This window comes from Sciurus vulgaris (assembly GCF_902686455.1).
Source record: "Sciurus vulgaris genome assembly, chromosome: 17".
NCBI lineage: Eukaryota > Metazoa > Chordata > Mammalia > Rodentia > Sciuridae > Sciurus > Sciurus vulgaris.
The window spans coordinates 74,457,997-74,477,275 of NC_136478.1; the positions used below are offsets into that span (position 1 = coordinate 74,457,997).

Genomic DNA, 19,279 nt, shown 5'->3' on the forward strand with positions numbered 1-19,279 from the left:
GGTCTGCTTCTGCCCTCCACTGCCCAACCCTGCAGGACCCCAGCTCTGGTCCAGACACCCGGGGGAACCAGGGCAGGCTCCTGGCCCAAACCCGTGAGTAGCTGAGGAACACGAGACCGCCCTGCCAATGCCCCGCTCCCCTCCCCAGCACCCAGGAGGTGAAGTGTGTCCCGAGGGGCTGCCGTGTGGGTTGAGTCGTAACAGCCCCTGGCGCCTGGACAGACCCTCCTAACTCAGGCACTTATAAGAGCCAGGGCCCTGAGGGAAGTGCACCCATGGCCGAGGTGATAGCGATTCTCTTGAACATTATTTCGAAAGAAAAATAACACCCTGTGTTCCAGATCCCGTGGGAAGCAGCTGTGTTAGAACAGACGGAACGGGACCTAAAACCCGTCTGCGTACACTTTAATAAGACCCAGCCAAAAAGTAACAGGTGGGATGTCAGGTCCGCAAAACAGAGAAAACAAAGAGCATGGCAAACACAGCTGAGGCACAGTCGCAAACTGGAGAGCAGATGGAGGGACCGTCCACAGAAAGAGGCAAAGGATTCTGAACACGAGAGACAGACAACGCAGGCGTGCCGCCTCTGAACAGGAATGTCAAACAGAACAGACTTTAAATGAAGACAGACCATCTAGACACAGACGTGTTTCACGACACGTAAAGTGGACCCAAGACGTGTTGTGGTCTGGGTGTGAGGTGGCCCCAGAGCTCCGGTGCACGCAGGAGTATCGGGGTGAAGCCGCTGATCCAGCCGTCCTCTCTAGTTGGATGACCGACTGGGTGGGTACTGTCACTGGGGCATGCCCTGGGGGGGGTCTCCCCGGGGCCTCTCTGCTTCCTGGCTCTTCTGTGAGCTGAATCGCTCTCCTCTGCTGAGCCCTTTGGCCAGGATGTTCCCTGGGGCCCAGAGCAATGGACTTGACCCACCATGGACTGAACCTGCTTACCATGAGCCCCCAAACTCCTGGCCTTCTCTAAGTTGTCCTTGCTGGGTATTTTTGTCACAGTGACGCAAAGGCTGACCTAAACAACATCCAATGGACGTCCCAGTGCGTGTGAGGCGAGGGTGAGTAGGAGGTGGAGGGATGCGAGGGCTCCATCTGCATTATGCTTAGATGTAAGATGTCCCCCAGGAGCTTGTGTGAGACAACAAACAGGAGAAACGGCCGGGTCATGAGACCCTTGACCCAAGCAGGGAAGGAGTCCCCTGATGGAATTAGCTGAGCAGTAACAGGAGGGAGGGTGTGGTCACTGGGGCCCTGGCTTTGGGGTAGACAGCTGTATCCGGCAAGGGGAGGTTCTGCTTCCCGATCGTGTGAGCTGCTTGCCTTGCCACACTCTTCCTCATGATGTCCTGCCTCACCTTGAGCTCTGAGGAGGGGAGTGTGACGTCAGTGGACTGAGACCTCTGAAATCTGGAGCTCCCAAATAAACTTTTTCCTCTGAAGTTACTCTAGTCAGGTCTTTTGGTCACAGCAGCAAAAAAATGACCAAAATCTAATCAGGGAAGCAGGAAGCAACGCGTGTGCTGGCTGAGGGGCCAGTCAGTGGGCCGTGGGCGTCCAGGCACTGCAGTCCACTGGCTCAGGAAGGGAGCGCCTGGCCGTGGAGGACAGGGGACAGAGCCATCAGGCGAGAGATCGGGACATGAAGAGCTGTGATGGGTATGGTGTTGCACAGTGGGGCAGGAGCTGAGACTTTGAGATGCAAGTGAGCGCCCCATCAGTGAGTTTTAGAAGGGACAGAAGCCAGTCGGTGGGCGACAAAGGGAAAACAAGAAGCCAAGGTGGAAGGGAAGGGAGACCCAGAGCAGGAAGGTGAAGGGGGACGTGGACGGGACTGGGTCCACCAGGTTTCAGAGTTGGGGAATGGAAGACATAGTGAAAGGGGCACAACAGAGTCACCTGCAGGCAGGACTCAGCAACAGGGGGTCCTCGGTCCTGGACCAGCAGCACACCAACAGCACTGCCTCCAGCGCTGTGTGCAGCTGTGAGGGGCGGGATGTCCAGGACCCAGCGGTCATGGCTTTCCTCTGGCTCCCACTGGGCTGAGTCACAGGAGTCTGTTTTGGTCCTCAGGTAAGTGACCAGGATAAGCTGGGGAACACTGCGACCTGTGCGTGGCTGGAGGTCTACGCAGAGCTTCAGGACCCACCCCAGCACTCAGGGTCCGATCTCATCATGCTGGCGGGTGACTCTGGACAGTGTCTCCTACAGACCCGTGAGTCCATCTCTGCGGGGGCCTCGTACGCGTCAAGGAGATTCCAGGACTCCTGTGACACTCCTCGAGTGTTACGGGTGCACAAGGCCTGCACGTGGGGACGCTCATCCCCCACGGAGCGTGGCCCTGTGTCAGCACTGGGCGTCGTGACCCTCCAGGACAAGACGGACCTCCTGTGGCCTGAAGCCTACCAGGAAGGGCCCTCGGTCCAGGCGCATGGACCTCTCCTGCCCCTTCCCCGCCCCTCCTCACCTCCCTGGGTCAAGCCTCCTTTTGACCTGAAGATCAACAGAGCACACTGACACCGAGACCCTGGGATATGCTCTGCCATGCACAGGCCACGTGTGCACACCCATGTCACCAGAGAGTGACATACTGTCCTCCAGAGAGTGCTCCAGGCCACTGCCCCCATCCTCAGAGCTGCCACGGTGACGCTCCAGGAAACCCAGGTCCCAGAAGTGCAGCAGTTCCAAACACCAACCCAGATTTCTTCTATTCCAAAGTGATCTGAGCTCAACTTACTCTAACAGCAATGCTTCAGGACAAAGGAGACAGAGACTTCATTTCCTGTTGCTTAGGATTTTCTTGAATTTTATTATCAAATCTCTACCATAGAAACACTGACCAAAAGCGGGAACAGGAGGGTGAAGTACCACTCAAGAGACAGCAGAGCACAGTGGTTAGGGACACAGACTCTGGCGCCAACCTCGGGTCCACTCATCATGAGCTGGGTTCCCCAGCATCTCTGCCTCAGTTCCCCCCTTGTAAAACCGGGACAGTAGTAGTACCTACTCAATTGGGTTGAACAAGTTAATACATTTAACACAAACATTTAACACAAACAGCACGTGGTAAGTACTATGGGTATTTGAAGAACAAAACAAAAACATTTTTTAAATTAACTGGGTTAATTTCTCCAGGGGTCTCACGGGTCCTTATCCATACACACGTTTTTTAGATCTGTGATAGTAGATATGTACACAGAATTCTATGTCCTCTTCATTCCTTTGTTATGCACGCTGAAGCCATATCCACAGTTATAACGTATAGTGACTGCCTAAAACGGATTACAAACTACCAGCCCACGAGGGAGTCGAGAGCAGCCACAGGCACTATGCACACTGGCACCCCACGTGATTCGTGTCACCTTTCAACCCAACGCCAGTCTCACCCTCCCAGGCAGCAACCCGTCTGCCCTCAGTGATCCCACTTGCTCATCTAAGGGGGTTCATCTTGACCAATGGCAAACTCCCCACTCAGAACTATACTATTTCCTTTCTTAAATTCAGATTAATATCCCATACTCTACCCCTTAAAGGGCACCTAAACCCTCCCCTTATAGTAGCAAAATCTATCTGCATTTCTGCAATTATGCACAAAATGTTGTCATAAAGATTTCCATCCAATATTACAGCTCGATGGGAAGTACATGCCAGTCACATGACTCTGCATGAGGCCGCCCTTGACAAAGCACACTGACCACAGAGGCACAGGCACTCACTAAAGGGTGCCCTGCTCCCCTCACGTCCTCGAGCACCTCCAGCACTTGGTGGGCCAGGTGCGGAGCCCAGAGCTCTCTCACCTGTGAAGATCTGAGGCTGGAGGGCTGATGAGCTGACCCCTTTCCCTATCTTTTTCATTCATACCGTTTCTTCTAAGGTATTTCCTACTGAATAATAACGGGGACATCTTGAATTCTTAATGAGAAGTTTTCCCTCGATTATGTTTATAGGGTTTTCTCCAAAGGGTTATCAAATGTACAAGAAACAAAAACTCTCTGATCAATTCAAGGACCGCATCTCCTCACTGTGACTCCTCTGGTGTTGAAGCAAGGCCGGGTGGCCACTGAAGGCTCTCCCACACTGGCTGCATATGAAGCGCTTCTCTCCACTGTGCATTCTCTGATGGATGATAAGGGAGGAATTCTTACAGAAGGCTTTCTCACAGTGGTTACACTTGTAGGGCTTCTCCCCAGTGTGGTTTCTCAGGTGCACAATGAGGGACGAGCTCTCATTGAAGGCTTTCCCACATTCATTACATCGGTATGGTTTCTCTCCAGTGTGAGTTCTCCGGTGTGCAATAAGGTGAGAGCTACAGTTAAAGGACCTCTCACACTGATTACATTTATAGGGCTTTTCACCAGTGTGAATTCTCCGATGAGCAACCAGGTGACAGCTCTGACTGAAGGATTTCCCACATTTATTGCACTCATAGGGCTTTTCTCCGGTATGCGTCCTTTGATGCCTAACGAGGTGAGCCATTTGGCTGCAGGATTTCCCACATTTGTTACATTCGTAGGGTTTAATTCCAGAATGGATGATTTCATGTTTAGTGAGGGCTGAGCGTTCTCTGAAGGCCTTGCCACATTCCTGGCAGTTATAGGGCTTCTCCCCCGTGTGAGTTCTCTGATGTGCAATGAGATGGGAGCTCCAGCTGAAGGACTTCCCACACTCAGCGCATTTGTATGGTTTGGCTCCAGAGTGAGTTCGCTCGTGCTTACTAAGGGCTGAGTAATCCCGAAAAGCCTTCTCACACTCGTCACACTTAAAGGGCTTCTCTCCAGTGTGCATTCTCATGTGGGCAATGAGGTGGGAGCTCCAGCTGAAAGACTTCCCACACTCCGTACACTCGAAAGGCTTCTCTCCAGTATGAGTTCTCTGATGCCCAATGAGATGAGAGTTCCAGTTGAAAGACTTCCCACACTCGTTACAGACGTAAGGCTTTTCTCCTGTATGGACTCTCTTGTGTACGACAAGATGAGAATTCCAGCTGAAGGCTTTTCCACACTTGTTACACTCGTAGGGTTTTATTCCCGTGTGGGTCCGCTCGTGTTTGGTGAGGGCGGAACGATTCCTGAAGGCCTTCCCACACTTGTCACACTGGCAGGGCTTCTCTCCAGCACGGCTTTTCCTGTGCTGAATCAGGTAAGAGCTCCAGAGGAAGGACGTGCCACACTCACTGAACTCGCAGGGCTTCTCCGCGGTGCACGAGCTGGTGTGCTGCGTGAGGAACGAGTCGTACCCAAAGACCTTCTCCCACTCATCGTATTTACATGCTTTCTCTACAGTACCAAGCTTTTGATGTTCCATAAAGGATGAAAAGTAAAAGATATTCTCATATTCTTTGTAATCATACTGGTTTCCTCCAAAATGAAGTCTTGGATGTTCATTAAATGAAGGGCTCTGGTTGAAGATCTGATGGCACTCCTTATATTCATACACTTTTTCTCCTGTATGCATTCCTTTATGATCACCAAAATGTATTATGTGATTGATAGATTTAACAGCATCAGTACATTTGAAAAAATTATCTCTAGTTTGCATTTTTACAGGGTGAACAGGGTGGACAGACTGGTAGAGGGCCTGATCATAAGCACTGTTTTCACAGGTGATCTTATCTGCATACATTATGGCTGAGTTACACCTCCAACTTTCAGCATGCATATCAGGATTATAGAAATGCTCTAACTGAGAAACCCTCTGACATGGAACAAAGTCCACGCGCTGGCTATACTCCGCCCCAAGTTCACAGAATTCAGACCCTCTCTGAGACAGGACTTGCTTTTGCATGAAGACCATCTGCCTCATAGCTGTACTCTGGTTTGTGTGGTACATTTCTAATTGGTCTTTACATCCCAAAACTCCTAACCTAGAGAACCAAGGCTCATCCCATATGCATCTTTTCAACTCCATGCCATGGGCTTGTCCTTCATCAAGAGCACTCTGTGTTGGGGTCAATGCACTGCTTTCGTGATCTCTCGTCCACTCTGCAAGAGACAGAAAACAAGTGTGAGGGCACAGAGAGAGGCCTCACGCTGGAGGGTGGTCAGCCTCCTTGTCCGTGCTATTGGAAGGCAAGGGAGAATCTGTTCTCTGGATGCCAGAGAAATATCACAGCAGAGAAAAATGAAAAGAGCATGGTCAACCAGAACACAAATCACACCACTGAAGAGTGTTCCCATGAAAAGCAGGACCAGAGTGAGGGTATACGGGAATGAACGAACTCTGCAGGACTGTGTGCTCAATGTTGCACACTACCAAGAAGCCTGCTCCAGGACTGGTCCTTGCACGCTCCTGGGAATTGAGGTCTTAAAGTCTTCTAATTGGCAAGAGACTTCAACATGCTCCAGACCTTGAAGCACACTGCCTGCTCATCCAGGCATCTGCGCAAGCCCTGCCGTTCCTGACAAACATCTGCTTCCCTTCTGGGTGGCTGGAGTTCAGAGATCGCAGTAAGGAATGCCAGCACTGTGCCCGAGTGAGCAACGCCCCAAACACCCTAGACTCCCAGGCTCGGACAGCTGTTTCAGCGGAAAACGCATCACAAGCGTCAGCATGTCGTGTGCCAGTGTACCTCACTGAAGAGCTGAAGGAGGGCTGAGCCCTGCACACCTTTTCCTTTTGCTTGTATGCCTCCACTGTAATAAACCCCTGCTCTGAGCACAGTGATTCCTGTGTGTTCTGGAGTCGATGAACCTAGGGTGGTCTTGGGGCTCCTGACAAAAGGACACAATGAATGCTTTTAGGTGTGGAAAAAAAAACAAAAGAAATAACTGGCTAAATGAAAGATGAGCATGCAGGCTTAACAAATCACGTTCAAATCACTGAAGAGCATCCTAACTCACTTCTGTGTCAGACCACCTTCCTAACTGCCAACTTGACACCTGCCCCAAAAAAGGAGGTGGCTGGGGCGGGAGAAAGCTCCACCAGCACAGCAGGAGCCACCTGTGGTGAGACACTCTCACATCACTCCCATCCCATGGAGTCCGGGTGAGACGACTCCCCAGCTCAGAGCAGCACCACTGTGGGCTGAGGACACCGACGGTTCCTGTGCACTGCAGAGTCGCTTCTCGAGCAGTGACAAGAGAGGTGGCCTGGGAAGAGCCATGGGACCAAGCAGCCAAGGGAGTCGCAGCCCAACCACCTGCAGTCAAATGCTGGCATGCCCCTCCCTCAGTGAACGTCCCTGATGACTGGCGGAGACCGGATCCAGCAACTGCCGAGCCCTCCCTTCTCATCAGCAAGATGTCATCCTGCTGAGGCAGGGACGCCACCGCAGCAGGAGTGTGCTACCATGGGAAGTGCTCAGTGGCTCACGGCAGCACAGGTGCTGTGGTGCAGTCCTGAAGGCGGCAGCCAGCAAGGTGTGCCTCCCGCGCCCGGGCAGGGCTCTGTCCTTGCCCCCCGCCCCGTCTCGAGAAGCGGCTGCGCTCTGCAGCTTGCTCCCATCTTCTAAGCACAGCACTCCCACATCCCCTCTGTCCCCTCTCCCTGTGTCTCTGACCCTCCTGCCTCACTTCTGTGACGACCCTCGTGATTACATTTAGAATCTACCCAGATAAGCCAGGATAATCTCATCTCAGGATCCTTAATTATTCACATCTGAAAGGCCCCATCTGCCGCACCAGGTGCCCTGTTCACACGCTCTGGGGGTCAGTGTGCGGAAGCCTTTGGTGGCCATCACACACATCCCACGAGCCTCCAGTGGGACCAGACTGTTGCCTCTCTCCAGGTTCTCACTTACATGCACCACTCTTCTCTTTACCCACCTGAGTTCATCATGACAGAGGCTCCGCTCTGCTCAGGAGCTGGCAGCGATCACAAACATCACTACAGCTCTGAGACATGAGTGCACCTTCACACAGTCCTTTCATCACTCCAGAGGAACTGGAGACAGTGGCTGACCAAACGTGAGACCAAAGGAACCATCAGTCCAGCTCTGCGTGAGCCGGGGCCCACTGAGCGCACAACTCCAGATGAGACAGAAGACCGAGGTCCGTGATCCTGGCCGAGCGAGGACACTGACACCCTCGCCCCTCCAGAAAGGCAGTTTTAAAACCGGCTAAACCATCAAAATCAGTGTTTCAGAGTTCTATAAATGAACCAAAGGCCTAGAGCATTAAACAAGAAAAACAGTAACTGAGTATCAATAAGGACAGTAGGCTTTGTGGCTTTTTCTTAATGTACCCTAGTCCTATCAGGGGCTCCCCAGCTTAGCCGCAGCCCTGGAAAGTAACAGCCCGCCTGTGGGCTGGGCGAGAACACAGCTGGAGCTGTACCTCAGCCTCATTCCCAAACAACAGTCGCAGTGTGCTGCCTAGGAAGGCTGGCAAGGCTGGCCTGTCCTGCCCGGCGGGGACGCAAGGCCTGCAGAGTGCCTCGAGGGAGCTGGTCAGGCCTCCACCTTCAGGGTGCCGGGGCAATGCAGCCAGCTGGGTCAGCAGCACTCAGCCAGGACCGCGAGAAGGACACGCTCAGGGGTGAGTGCCCACAGAAGCTCCGAGAAGCTCCAACTAAGAAGGCCACACACACACATCATCAGTGAAACTGTCAGAGGGAGCCCCGCGAGCAGCAGGAGAAGAGCAACACCTCACACAGGGGAGCACAACAAGAGGGTCACTTCTCACAGAAACCTGGGCCAAGAAGGAGAACACTGTCCACCAAGGATTCTATACCCAGCACAATTACCCTTGAAAAGCAAAGGAGCCAAAGAGATTCTGAGGTAAGCAAAACCTGAGACACTGCCAAACCCTCCCACAAGAAATGCTAACGGGAGCCCCTGAGGGAGAGGAAGGAGCCGCGGCTCTAAATGAAGACCACCAAGGCAACCGCAGGTGCAGGCAAGAGCGCCTGCGTCTTCAGCAGGTAACTCCTGTTTTCCACTTGATTTAAAAGACAACAACACAGAGCAACAGTTATAAAATCTGTGCTAGACACGATGAAGAAGGATGTGATTCATGAGAAGGCACCACAGGAAGACAAGCCACACGGAAGCAAAGCTTGGAATACTGTCGACATAAACTGGGGCTGACTAGATGAGTCTGGTATGAACTGAGATATTAACTGCAGTGCCCAGAACAACCAGGGAAGTAACTGGAAAACACACAGCAAGAGAAGCCCCTGCCCATGTGTGTGCACTTGAGTGCTGCTGTGCAGGCAGGTCAGAGCAGCCCGAGGAGAGCAGGGAGCAGTCGGGAGAGTTCCAGCTTTCCAGTTCAGCAGCTTTGTTTTGAGACATGGATACGTTACCTACATGGAGACTATTTCCTTTTCCTTTTTTCTTTTTTTTCTTTCTTTTTTTTTTTTAAAGAATTTGTGGCCACAGGTTACAATTTGGGAAAAAGAGAAAAAAGAAAAATTTTAAAGTAGGTAAATGAAAGAGAAGTCACCTCAGAGAAAGGACAGCAGGGAACATGAGTGAGCCCAGCGGCACCACAGGCTGGAAACTCAGCGACCATGCAGCTTCCCTGACAGGCAGGCAGGGCCTCACGCTGAGCCTCACTCGGCAGCAGGACCTTCAGCGTCCGCGGAGCAGCCCTGGGAGGACTCTCCACGGTTCTGAAGCAGGTGGCTCCCAGCCTCAGCCCTGCTCAAGGGAGAGCCCTGGGGAAGTCCCCGCTCACAGGGCTGCCCTCACCTGGACAAGTGCTCTCAGGACAAGTCTGCTCCACCGGCCACGGCTCTCCTCCTTGTTCCAACAGGGAGATGACCTCGGGCTTCGTGAACTGATTCCCTGTGCATGGAGGGACAGCGGGACTGTGTTCCCAGCAGGGGACAGCAAAGGCAGACCCTGCCCCAGCCTCCCACGACTTCTGACCTGAGGCAGACCCTGTCCAGTCCCCCGCAAGGCCCACTCGAGGCAGCCCTGACCAGAACTCAGGCCATCCCACTGGGGCAGAGTGGGCACACTCCTCCCACCTGGTGTCAATGCTGGGCTCAGGGTCCCTCAGCGCCTCTCAAAGGGAGCCCTGCCTGGCAGCCACTGGGGCACTGCCATCTTCGTGGTGTCACCTTACCCACAGAGAGCAGATGCCCATAGGTCTCCAGCATCACATCGCGGTACAGGGTCCTCTGCACGAGATCCAGTTGCCCCCACTCTTCTTGGGTGAAGTCCACAGCCACGTCCTTGAAGGTCACTGGTTCCTAAAGAGCACGTGTGTCTCTCAGCCAGGGGTCACCCCCTCCACGGTTCCCAGGGACAAGACTGCCAGCCCGGGAGACAAGACCAGAGGTGAAGGGCCTCCTGGAGATGTTCAAGAATCTGGCCAGCGTGGGCTGGGTCTCACGGGGAGCTTCTCAGCGTCCACACTGGGGAACTGGACACGCAAGGCCCACATCACCACAGCAAAGATGACCAGGTCTGCCCCATTGTGGGACACCTGCCAGTGACGCTAGCTGGTGTGGACAGGTGCCTCCTAGGACACCTGCCCCATTCCAGTGATGCTAGCTGGTCTGGACAGGTGCCTCCTAGGACAACTGCCCCATTCCAGTGACGCTAGCTGGTGAGGACAGGTGCCCACAATGGTCCTCACGGGCCACAGCCCTGTCGCCAGGGCAGTCAAGCCAAGACGGACACCTGCCGAGCAGACCTATGCAGAGCATCACCTCTACTCTGAGGGTCCCCAGACCCTCCCCGCCCGGCAGCACCCACCTCTCTTCTCTTCTGGGGCCTTCCCTTCATCCTTGCTAGGCACAGATCAGACACAGCCTGCCAACTCTGAGCTCATCACGACCAACTCTCCGCCCTCACGCTGTGACGGCTTGAGGAACTGACCCTGCTGCAGTCCCTGGGGGTCTGCCCACACCCCATGGCCAGCTGTTGCAGCCCTCTCCCATCCGCACCAAGTGTCTGGGGCAGCAAACGTGCACTAAGTGCAGGAGGCCTGTTTTCAGAAGCTCACACCAAGACCCCTGCTGCCTGGTGACTTCTAGGCCCCAGGTGGACTCCTGCCTTCAGCTCTGACCCTCTGCAGTACCTAAACGGTGCTGACCACATCCCTGTGAACCACTCCAAGTGGACTCAGTGCTAACTCCCTGCCTTTCCTCTCAGCCCTGCGCAGACCTGCTGCCGCACGGCCTTCCTTGTCTGCACGCTGGGCTTCTGTTTGGATGTGACCCAGGGCAGAGAAGCGCACAAAGCCCAAGCACATGGGCTTTCAGAGCACCACACCTGCACCCACCTCAACAACAGAGCGAGGCAGGAGGGACTCGGGCGGGGACTGACTCAGCACGGTTCTCCAGGCACCCACCTCCCACGGCCCTGCTGGACCCGTGTGGGAAGGGGGCTCTCAGGTTGATGCCGGAGTTGAGACCTCTGCAGGCTGGCCTGCGGGGTGCGGAGCTGTGGCCCGAGCTGAGACAGGAAGCAGAGCTGAGGCGGATCCTGGCCCACCGAGGCCCACTGCCTCGGGGGGGGGGGGTGCTTTCAGAAGCAGGATCTGTTCAGCTGCAGCAGACACGCACAGCCTCACAGCCCTTCCCTGGTATCCGCAGCCCAGAGGACCCTGGGACAGGAGACAGACACACCCGCCACACAGGAAGATGAACCGCGGCAGCCAGAAGGACAGAGCCAGACAGCACCAGCACCCAACTTTCAATGAACTGTTAGTCTACTCTCAGGCTTTCAGCCTGGGAAGACCCTAGTGGAAAACAAGGCAGAATAGGAAAAGAAGAAAGCTCTTTTAAAACACAGTCCTCTTACTATCACACCTGCAGAGAAATAGTCACGAACAAAGTCATGCATCTGACAAAAAGGTACCAAAAAAAATCTGACACCACAAGTTAAGACAAGCAACAAACAGAAGACAACTCATTCATGGCGAAACACGAGGGCCCAGAATGCACGGGAAATACCTACACGTCAGTACGTCAGCATGTCATTCTCTGGAAACCTAGGCACAGGGGAATGACACAGAAGAAATACAAATGGCCAGTGAAGACAACAAAAGATCTTCTATCTCACTAGTAATCCAATTAAAATAATGCAACATGCCTTGTTGGTCGTGAGGTCATCAAAAATTAAAGGACCTGGCAAAAAAATGCAGGGAAGTGGTACATTCTCCCTGAGTGGGGAGCCCAGCAGAGGCTGCCCAGGGAGAGCCACAGAGCAGCACACCTGGAGGCTCAGGGTAGCTAAGTGAGCTCTTCACACAGGAGCATTCCCACGCTGTGGTTCAGAGAGAACGACAGAGGCAGGCCTTACAGGCCCATCCATAAGAACGGACGGCAGGATGAGCGTCCCTGCAGTGCCACCTGGAGACCCACCTATACCAACACAGGCAACATCCAAGTTCCACAATGAAAGCTTTAAAGAAGCAACAGGTACAGGGGAAAAAACTTCAGAAAGACTCGATTGTGTATCTCCGTTGTCTACATAGTTTATGTATGAAAACTAAAATGCATTTTCAGAGTACACACCAAATTCATGATTAGCAGCTCTAGTGAAGGACAAGAGCCACTGAGGACAAGGTAAAGAAGGAACACCGCAAATGTGACCAAACGATACTGTTCATTCAGTGACGGGAATAGTATTTACCCTGGTGCTTTTTATATCTTTCTGTAACTGAACAATCAGTCAAAACAATATTTAAAATAAACATTTCCAGAATTTAAAAAGAGATACTATCAAACTGGGAGGCCTGAGGATTAAACGCAGGAAGAAACTGCCCTGCTGAATACCCCCCATGCTAGTGGCCTCACCTCAGGGATGGTAAGAGGTCAGCAAACAGCTTGCGGAACTGCACATGAAATGCAAAGCCCAGGAGCTGAAGGCAAGTCCTTCCCCAGTGCAGAGATGAGGGACCCCTACACAAACCCTGCTTCTCTGGAGTGAGGCCTTCAGCTCTAATGGAGCCTTTCCAAGCTAGACCTCCTTTCCCAAGATGGCTGCAAAGACATCCCACCAAACCCAAGAACTCTTTGCACTTCACCCTTGTGCATGAGTGCACTCAGCTAGGCACTTCCCAGTACCTGCTTACACACAACCACTGTGAGGGGCTGAGAGAAGTCTGAGCTGTCTGACCAACAGGACACTGCCTGATTACTCATCACCTGGGTTCCACATGCTGCTCCTTCATGGAATCTTGTGCAACTGTTTCTTTGATATTTTTTTCTTCCCCCAGTACTGGGGATCAAACTCAGGACCTCTCATTTGCAAGTACCCTATCACTGAGCTAAAACCGCAGTGCCTGCTATTAGTATCTTAATATAATCTCTCTGCAGAGAAAAACATAACTAGACTGTGTACAACATCCTCAAGTAGGGCCAAGAATGGGTGCACAGTATTACTGGTGTTTTATACACCTGCTTGTCATGCAGAAGTTCCTGGTGAATTGTTGCAGAAGGGTTTAGAAGCATTTCTTATTTGGAGAAGTTGGCTGGCATTTTAGAGAGACTGAGATATTATCACTGTTGTTATTATGGTTCTCTATTTCTCAAAATAACAGGATCTGGACTCTTGCTACCCAACACTTCACTAAGTAGCTTGTTTCCAAGATAGACTGTGCAGATAATGAGGGATGACAGCATTTGATGTTCTCACTAGGTGGATGCTTTATTTCCATAAACATTTAACATGGAAGGAACGATAAAAGGACATAGGCTCATCTGTGTTCCTGAAGACCTTGATTGATCAAAATCTCACAATTCAAGTCCAAGTTTCCCACAGGAAAAAATTCAAAGTGAGTGTGGGAAGGGGCCAGAAGCATGTTCTCAGAAATCACAACTCTTCAGACGTTAGAGGGTACTGTTGTTTTATTTTCTCAGCATTAACTCTAATAAATTCTCAGAAACCCTCACATAAATTAACAGCAGGGTAGAGCACAGTGGTCAGTCGGGTTTCTTCATGGCATTCTGTTACAGCTAACTTGTTCCAAGGAGACTGATTCAGGGCCCGTCTTTCAGCCTAGGCTGCTTTCACTGCTGCTGATCGTTAGGCATCTAGAAATGACTGTGTGCACAATGACAGCAGTGGGCCCCACAGCTGCCCAGGTTCAGACGCAGTAAGCACCACCCACATCACGCCTTCAGGCCCTTCTGCTTCCCAGGAAGCAGACTGCCACATGGGGACTACACAATTGTGATTCACTTCACCTTTCAGCTTTGAAAATGCAGATTTTATAAATTTCTTAAATTTCGAAGGAGGCTTAAAGTGATGTTATTTTTAAAAGCTTTTTATAACACAGTACCTCACATTTACTTGATTTGTTATTTTAGTTTATAAATAAAAGACCTAATAAAGTAATGAAACTATTTTCTTCACCTTTTATAACAGGGAATCAACAAAGCAAATGTAAGTTTGATGAATTAGAAAAAAACAGATTTAAAATCTCCCACTCAGAAACATGTGATAACCTTAAGAAACGGAAACAAGTTAAAATTGTGCCTCAGTCATGAAAGGAAATACTGTACTGATGCACGCTACCACGGGCACAAGCCCTGCCAACACCCACCAAGTGGAGAAGCCAGACACTGTGGTTCCACGGACCCAAAACGACTGCACCCAGCAAATCCTCGGACAGAAGGCAGATCAGTGGTGGCCAGGGCTCGGGGCAGGGAAACGGGGTGACTACTAGAGGGGACTGGATTTCTCTTCAGAGTGATAAAAATGTTCTAGAGTTAGATGCTAGTGATGGACGTACAGTTCTGTGAGTATATTAAAAACCAATGAAATACACTTTAAAAAGCAAAGTTTATGTGGATATTTCAATGAAGCTGTAATGAAAACAACTGTAAGTGCCTGCCTCTGGTGGAGACTGGGCAGGAAGGGGAAGGGACCACACCTGTCCCACAATTCCACTTCTCTCAGGAGCCACCTTGGGTCCTGACCGGTCTCCTGCTTTGACTCCCTTCTATCTCCTAGCTTGCTCTCCTCCCCAGCTCCCAGGCCTGAGCTGCCATCCTGCTTCCCACACCCCCTGCCCTCCACACTTGCCACGAGCACCTTTCCAGTCACATCTGGATGTGGTACCTGCTGCTCCCAACACCTCTGAGATGCTCCATCACTCCCAGGTGGAGTCCCAGCTCTGCAGCCAGAACACAGGGCCCAGCAGGGTTCTTTCTGATCTCTCCAGTCTGAAAACTTCCTGGGGTCAGTTTCTGTCTAGACGCTCGCCATACAGTGCACCCCCAGCCCCAAAACATACCTGAGGTGCTGCAGGTCAGGCCCTACTCCAGCAATGCCCACCTGGCTGGTACATCCCCTCACCCCCTGGCTCCAATCTTCAGGTACCCCACCCCCAACAACAAGAGTCCCAGCTGCTCCATGCCCACTGGCAACATGGATACCGGTCTCCTAGGCATCGGCTGCACTGAGCTGCTGCAGGGCCCACCCCACAGAACATATGCAGCCCAGGCCAGCTGTGAGATGGCATTATCAAGCAAGCGGATGACCTGGAAAGTAATCTGGGAGGTTCTCAGGGTACAGACTGACTCCTGTCCTTATACTCCTTACATCAAGGAGCGCACTATACAGCATCAGCCTCAATCAGGTCCTGAATACATGAAATAGGTGGGAGGAGGAGACGGGGGCTGCCGGCCAAGGGGGCTGTCCTTCGTCCTGCACAGGACCCAAGGCACAGCTGTGGCTCAGCACTTTGGACAGGCTGTGTGGCAAGGCTGTAAACCATGGACAACTGACTCAATCATCCCCATCTATACTCAGGAAGCATTAACATCTGGCTGACTTCTTTTCTACCCCAACTCTTTTGCTATTGTAAATTGAGTAACCACAATGATCGCAATAGCCAGACAACCTGGACACCTGTCCTTTGGAAATATGGTGGCCCTTCAGGAAAAAGTGGAAGGCCATCTCACCTGGACCTGGTCTGCTGGGTGCCCAGCAGCCCTCCTCCCCTCCTCGTTGCTCCACTCCACGTGCCACACAGGGTCCTGAGGACAAAGAGCTAAGGAAGGAAAAAGAAGTCATGGAGGCAGCTCTTCCTTCCAAAAGCTCCACCACATAAGCCCTTCCTCCTTGGGGGCTGAGGAGGGCCAGTCCCTGTCCCTCCCTCCATGAGAAAGGGGTAGACTCACTTCCTCCTCCTACAGATGAAGGACATGGGGCTCAGAAAAGGAAAGGAAATCTACCTGCACACACGAGTCCCGACACCCTGAGCCAGGACGCGCTGCCTCTGAGCAGCAGGGTCCACTCACAGCCCTTCTGGGCCAGAGCCCAGAATGGCTGCACGCTGATTTGCATACATCCTGTCCTGGGACTGACACCATCACTTTATCCCCCTCAGTTCTCCAATTCCTCAGTGACGCATGTGGACCAAGAATCCCCCTACCCTAAAGAATGCCTGGGTCCCCAGCTCTAACCCCAGTGTGGCAGATCACTGCAGAGGGAGGCCGCACATGGCAGTCAACATAGCTAAGGACACAGGTTCTCGACTCACCCCAGGAGGGCCACGGGTCAACAGCTGCCATCCCCCAGGACTGGTCCACAAGGGCACCTGCACAGAAGGATCAGGTTAGGACTGTGACACCAAGCCAAGTGAATAAAGGTGACAAAATGGAAAAGGAGACTGCCTCACTGATGGGCACAACAAAGTTCCATAGAGTCCAAGGCACAAGGATTGGTGGTAAGAGTTAGGAAATGTATTGCTACAATCTAACTATAGGACAATTAAAAACAGAACCTTGTAAATGGCTTGAGGTATCTGACAAATACAGTATCATCTCATTTTTTTAAAACAGTTAACAAGTAGGATATCTTCTTGATGTCTAGTGATGAAGAATCTCACTTAGAGACAAAACATACCACTGACATCATACTATCAGTTAACATTGTTTTTAAATCACAGATCAATGCAGCTGGGAATGGTGGCACATGCCTGTAATCTCAGTGACTCCAGACGCTGAGGCAGGAGGATTATAAAATTCAAGGGGACAGCTTCAGCAACTCAGTGAGACCCTGTCTCAAAATAAAAAATAAAAAGGACTAGGAATGTAAAGCACTGCTGAGTTTGATTCCCAGTACCAAAAAAAAGAAAAATGAGTAAAAGTAAAAAACATGGAGGCATTAAGGACATTTCTGTTATACACAAGACTTCTTCCAAGAAACTCCACAAATCACCAAAAAAATCTTTTGAGCTAGTGACACTTTTCAGGAGCTGACTATAAAATACACACAAGTTGGTCATTTATGGCAACAACTTTTTCCCCTTAACCAGCAACCAGTTCTAATCCTCTCCCCAAAAGCCCTAAGCCCTGATCCAGGTCCCATCTAGGTAAGGCCCAGACAACACGTGATTTGGACTCACCCCTGGAGGCCCACGGGTTGATGGCCGCCATCCCTGAGGACGGATCAACCAGGTGCCTGTCCAGGAGCACCACCTGCCCAAGAGAGCCTGATTCCCAGCCTAGAGACAAAAGTGGAAAAAGACAGAAGTGGTCCTTTCTCACAGAAGACCAGTGGAAACGAGAATCCCCCACGGCGGAAACAAGACTCCAGTAAGCATGGTAGGAAAACATAATTCACATGTCAACACATGGCAGACTTTCTGGAGAGCAATGAGGGGTAACTGGAATAAACCCGGAGTACAATCCTGGATAAGGATGCGAATTTGTCACTCCCAAGAAAGGGAGTCGATTTAGATGGAACTTTCGGATGATCAACAAAAATCACTGTAAGATCGACCTGCAGACAGAGTAGTGGTCTGAAGGTGGAAGACGGGAGGGGACAGTGGGTGCAGGAGTGTCCTCGGGGATCATGAAGATGTCGGGGACTGGAGCGCGGGGACGGTGGCACGACTTTATGGGTATGCAACAAAACCACTGAACTGCACACTTTAAAACGGTGAATCCTGTGTCTCGTGAGTCTTATCGTTAAAAGAGAGCACCAGCAGGGCCGCGAGGCCCACGCTGCCAGGCTGCAGGCCTGCGCCACGCGCGGACTGTCCCGCCGGGGCGCGAACAAAGCGCGGCGGGCGACCTGACGCCAGCCCGCGCCGCACGCCCAGGCACCGGGCTGTCCCCACCCACAGCTGACGTCCTCCGCGGCGCCTCCTGCGCCGGCGGGGCCGCGGCCGCCGGGGGGAGCGGGCCCTACTGCCGCCCGGGCGGGCCCCGCGAGCGGCCCGCCTTACCTGGCTCGCGGCCCCCTGCGCGGCGGGGACAGGTCGCGCCCGCCGCAGCCGCGGGCCGAGGGCAACGGGGCGCGGGAAGGGCAGGCGCAGGCCCCGCCCCGGAGCCGCGCCGGCCCCCACCGCAGGCGCCACCTCTCCGCGCCCACTCTCCCGTCCCCCGGCCTCGGGCGGCGGCACCTGCGGCCCAAAGGCGCGGGCGAAGGCCTCACCGCGGCCGCGGACAATGGCGGCCGCTCCCCCGGCGCCGACCAGGGCGTGCCGCGGGGACTGCTGGGAGCTGTAGTTCACAGGGCCGCGCTTCCGGTCCCGGCCGGAAGCGGCGCCAGGGTCGGCGCGCGGGCCGCGGTTCCGTGCGACCCGCCGCCTCTGAGGCCCGGGGGCGCGGCCCGAGCTGTGCCTGCCGTCCGATCTCGCCGCAGGAGCTTGCCGAGGGCCGTGCGCGCTGTGCCGGTCCCCCGAGAGGAGGAACCCGGGTCTGAGCCCCGCTCGCCTGCGGGGCACGCCGCCGAGAAGGCCCGGCCGCCCTGCGCCTCCGACCGCGGAACTGCGCGGAGTCGGGCCCGGCCTTTCCCGTGGGGCGGCTGCCCGCGCGACCGCGGTTCCGGAGCGGGACGGGGAGCGAAGCGAGCCCCGGGTCCCCGGCGAAGCCACCGGCGCCCAGGGCCCTGGGGCCCGACTTAGGCGGGGCGTCCCCCCGGGCTCGCCCCCTCGGTGGGAAAGTGGCTTCTCACGGCCGCCCAGCTCAGGGCTCCTGACAGCCAGTCACGCGGCTGCCGGAGCACGCCGGGCTCGCCAGGGTCGGGAGGACAGGAGGACACGCGAGGGAGACGTGGAGCGGTGGCTCAGGCGGCCGCTGTCGGTGGAGAAGCAGCGGCTCAGCTCTGACGCGAAGGCGAAGGGTGGCCGCGTGTGCAAACGGCGGAGAGGTGGGGCGGGAGTGCGAGGGGGAGGAGCAAGTGAGAAAAGGCACGGTGGCCGCGTGTGCAAACGGCGGAGAGGTGGGGCGGGCAGGGGCAGGAGTCGAGGGGGAGGAGCAAGTGAGAAAAGGCACGGTGGCCGCGTGTGCAAACGGCGGAGAGGTGGGGCGGGCAGGCGTGTAACTTAAGTTGCTGTAGTGCAGCAGGTAGAGATGGACACGAGTGAGGAGAAATAGGGGTGGAGGAGGCACGTTACACACTTAAGGAGCATCTA

General features: G+C 53.6%; 1 protein-coding gene across 1 annotated transcript; it reads right to left on the minus strand.

Annotated features, from left to right (window-relative positions):
- Nucleotides 1–2,782: 2,782 nt before the first annotated feature.
- LOC306647912 (uncharacterized protein) lies at nt 2,783–18,221 on the minus strand. Its single transcript, XM_079117510.1, has 7 exons — nt 18,089–18,221; nt 17,264–17,362; nt 16,397–16,453; nt 15,816–15,904; nt 10,019–10,145; nt 9,640–9,735; nt 2,783–5,989 (listed from the first exon to the last, which is right to left on the minus strand). Exons 2-7 carry the CDS (start codon nt 17,292–17,294, stop codon nt 4,005–4,007), a joined length of 2,385 nt encoding a protein of 794 aa, XP_078973636.1. The 5' UTR covers nt 17,295–17,362; nt 18,089–18,221; the 3' UTR covers nt 2,783–4,004.
- Between the last annotated feature and the right edge of the window lie 1,058 nt (nt 18,222–19,279).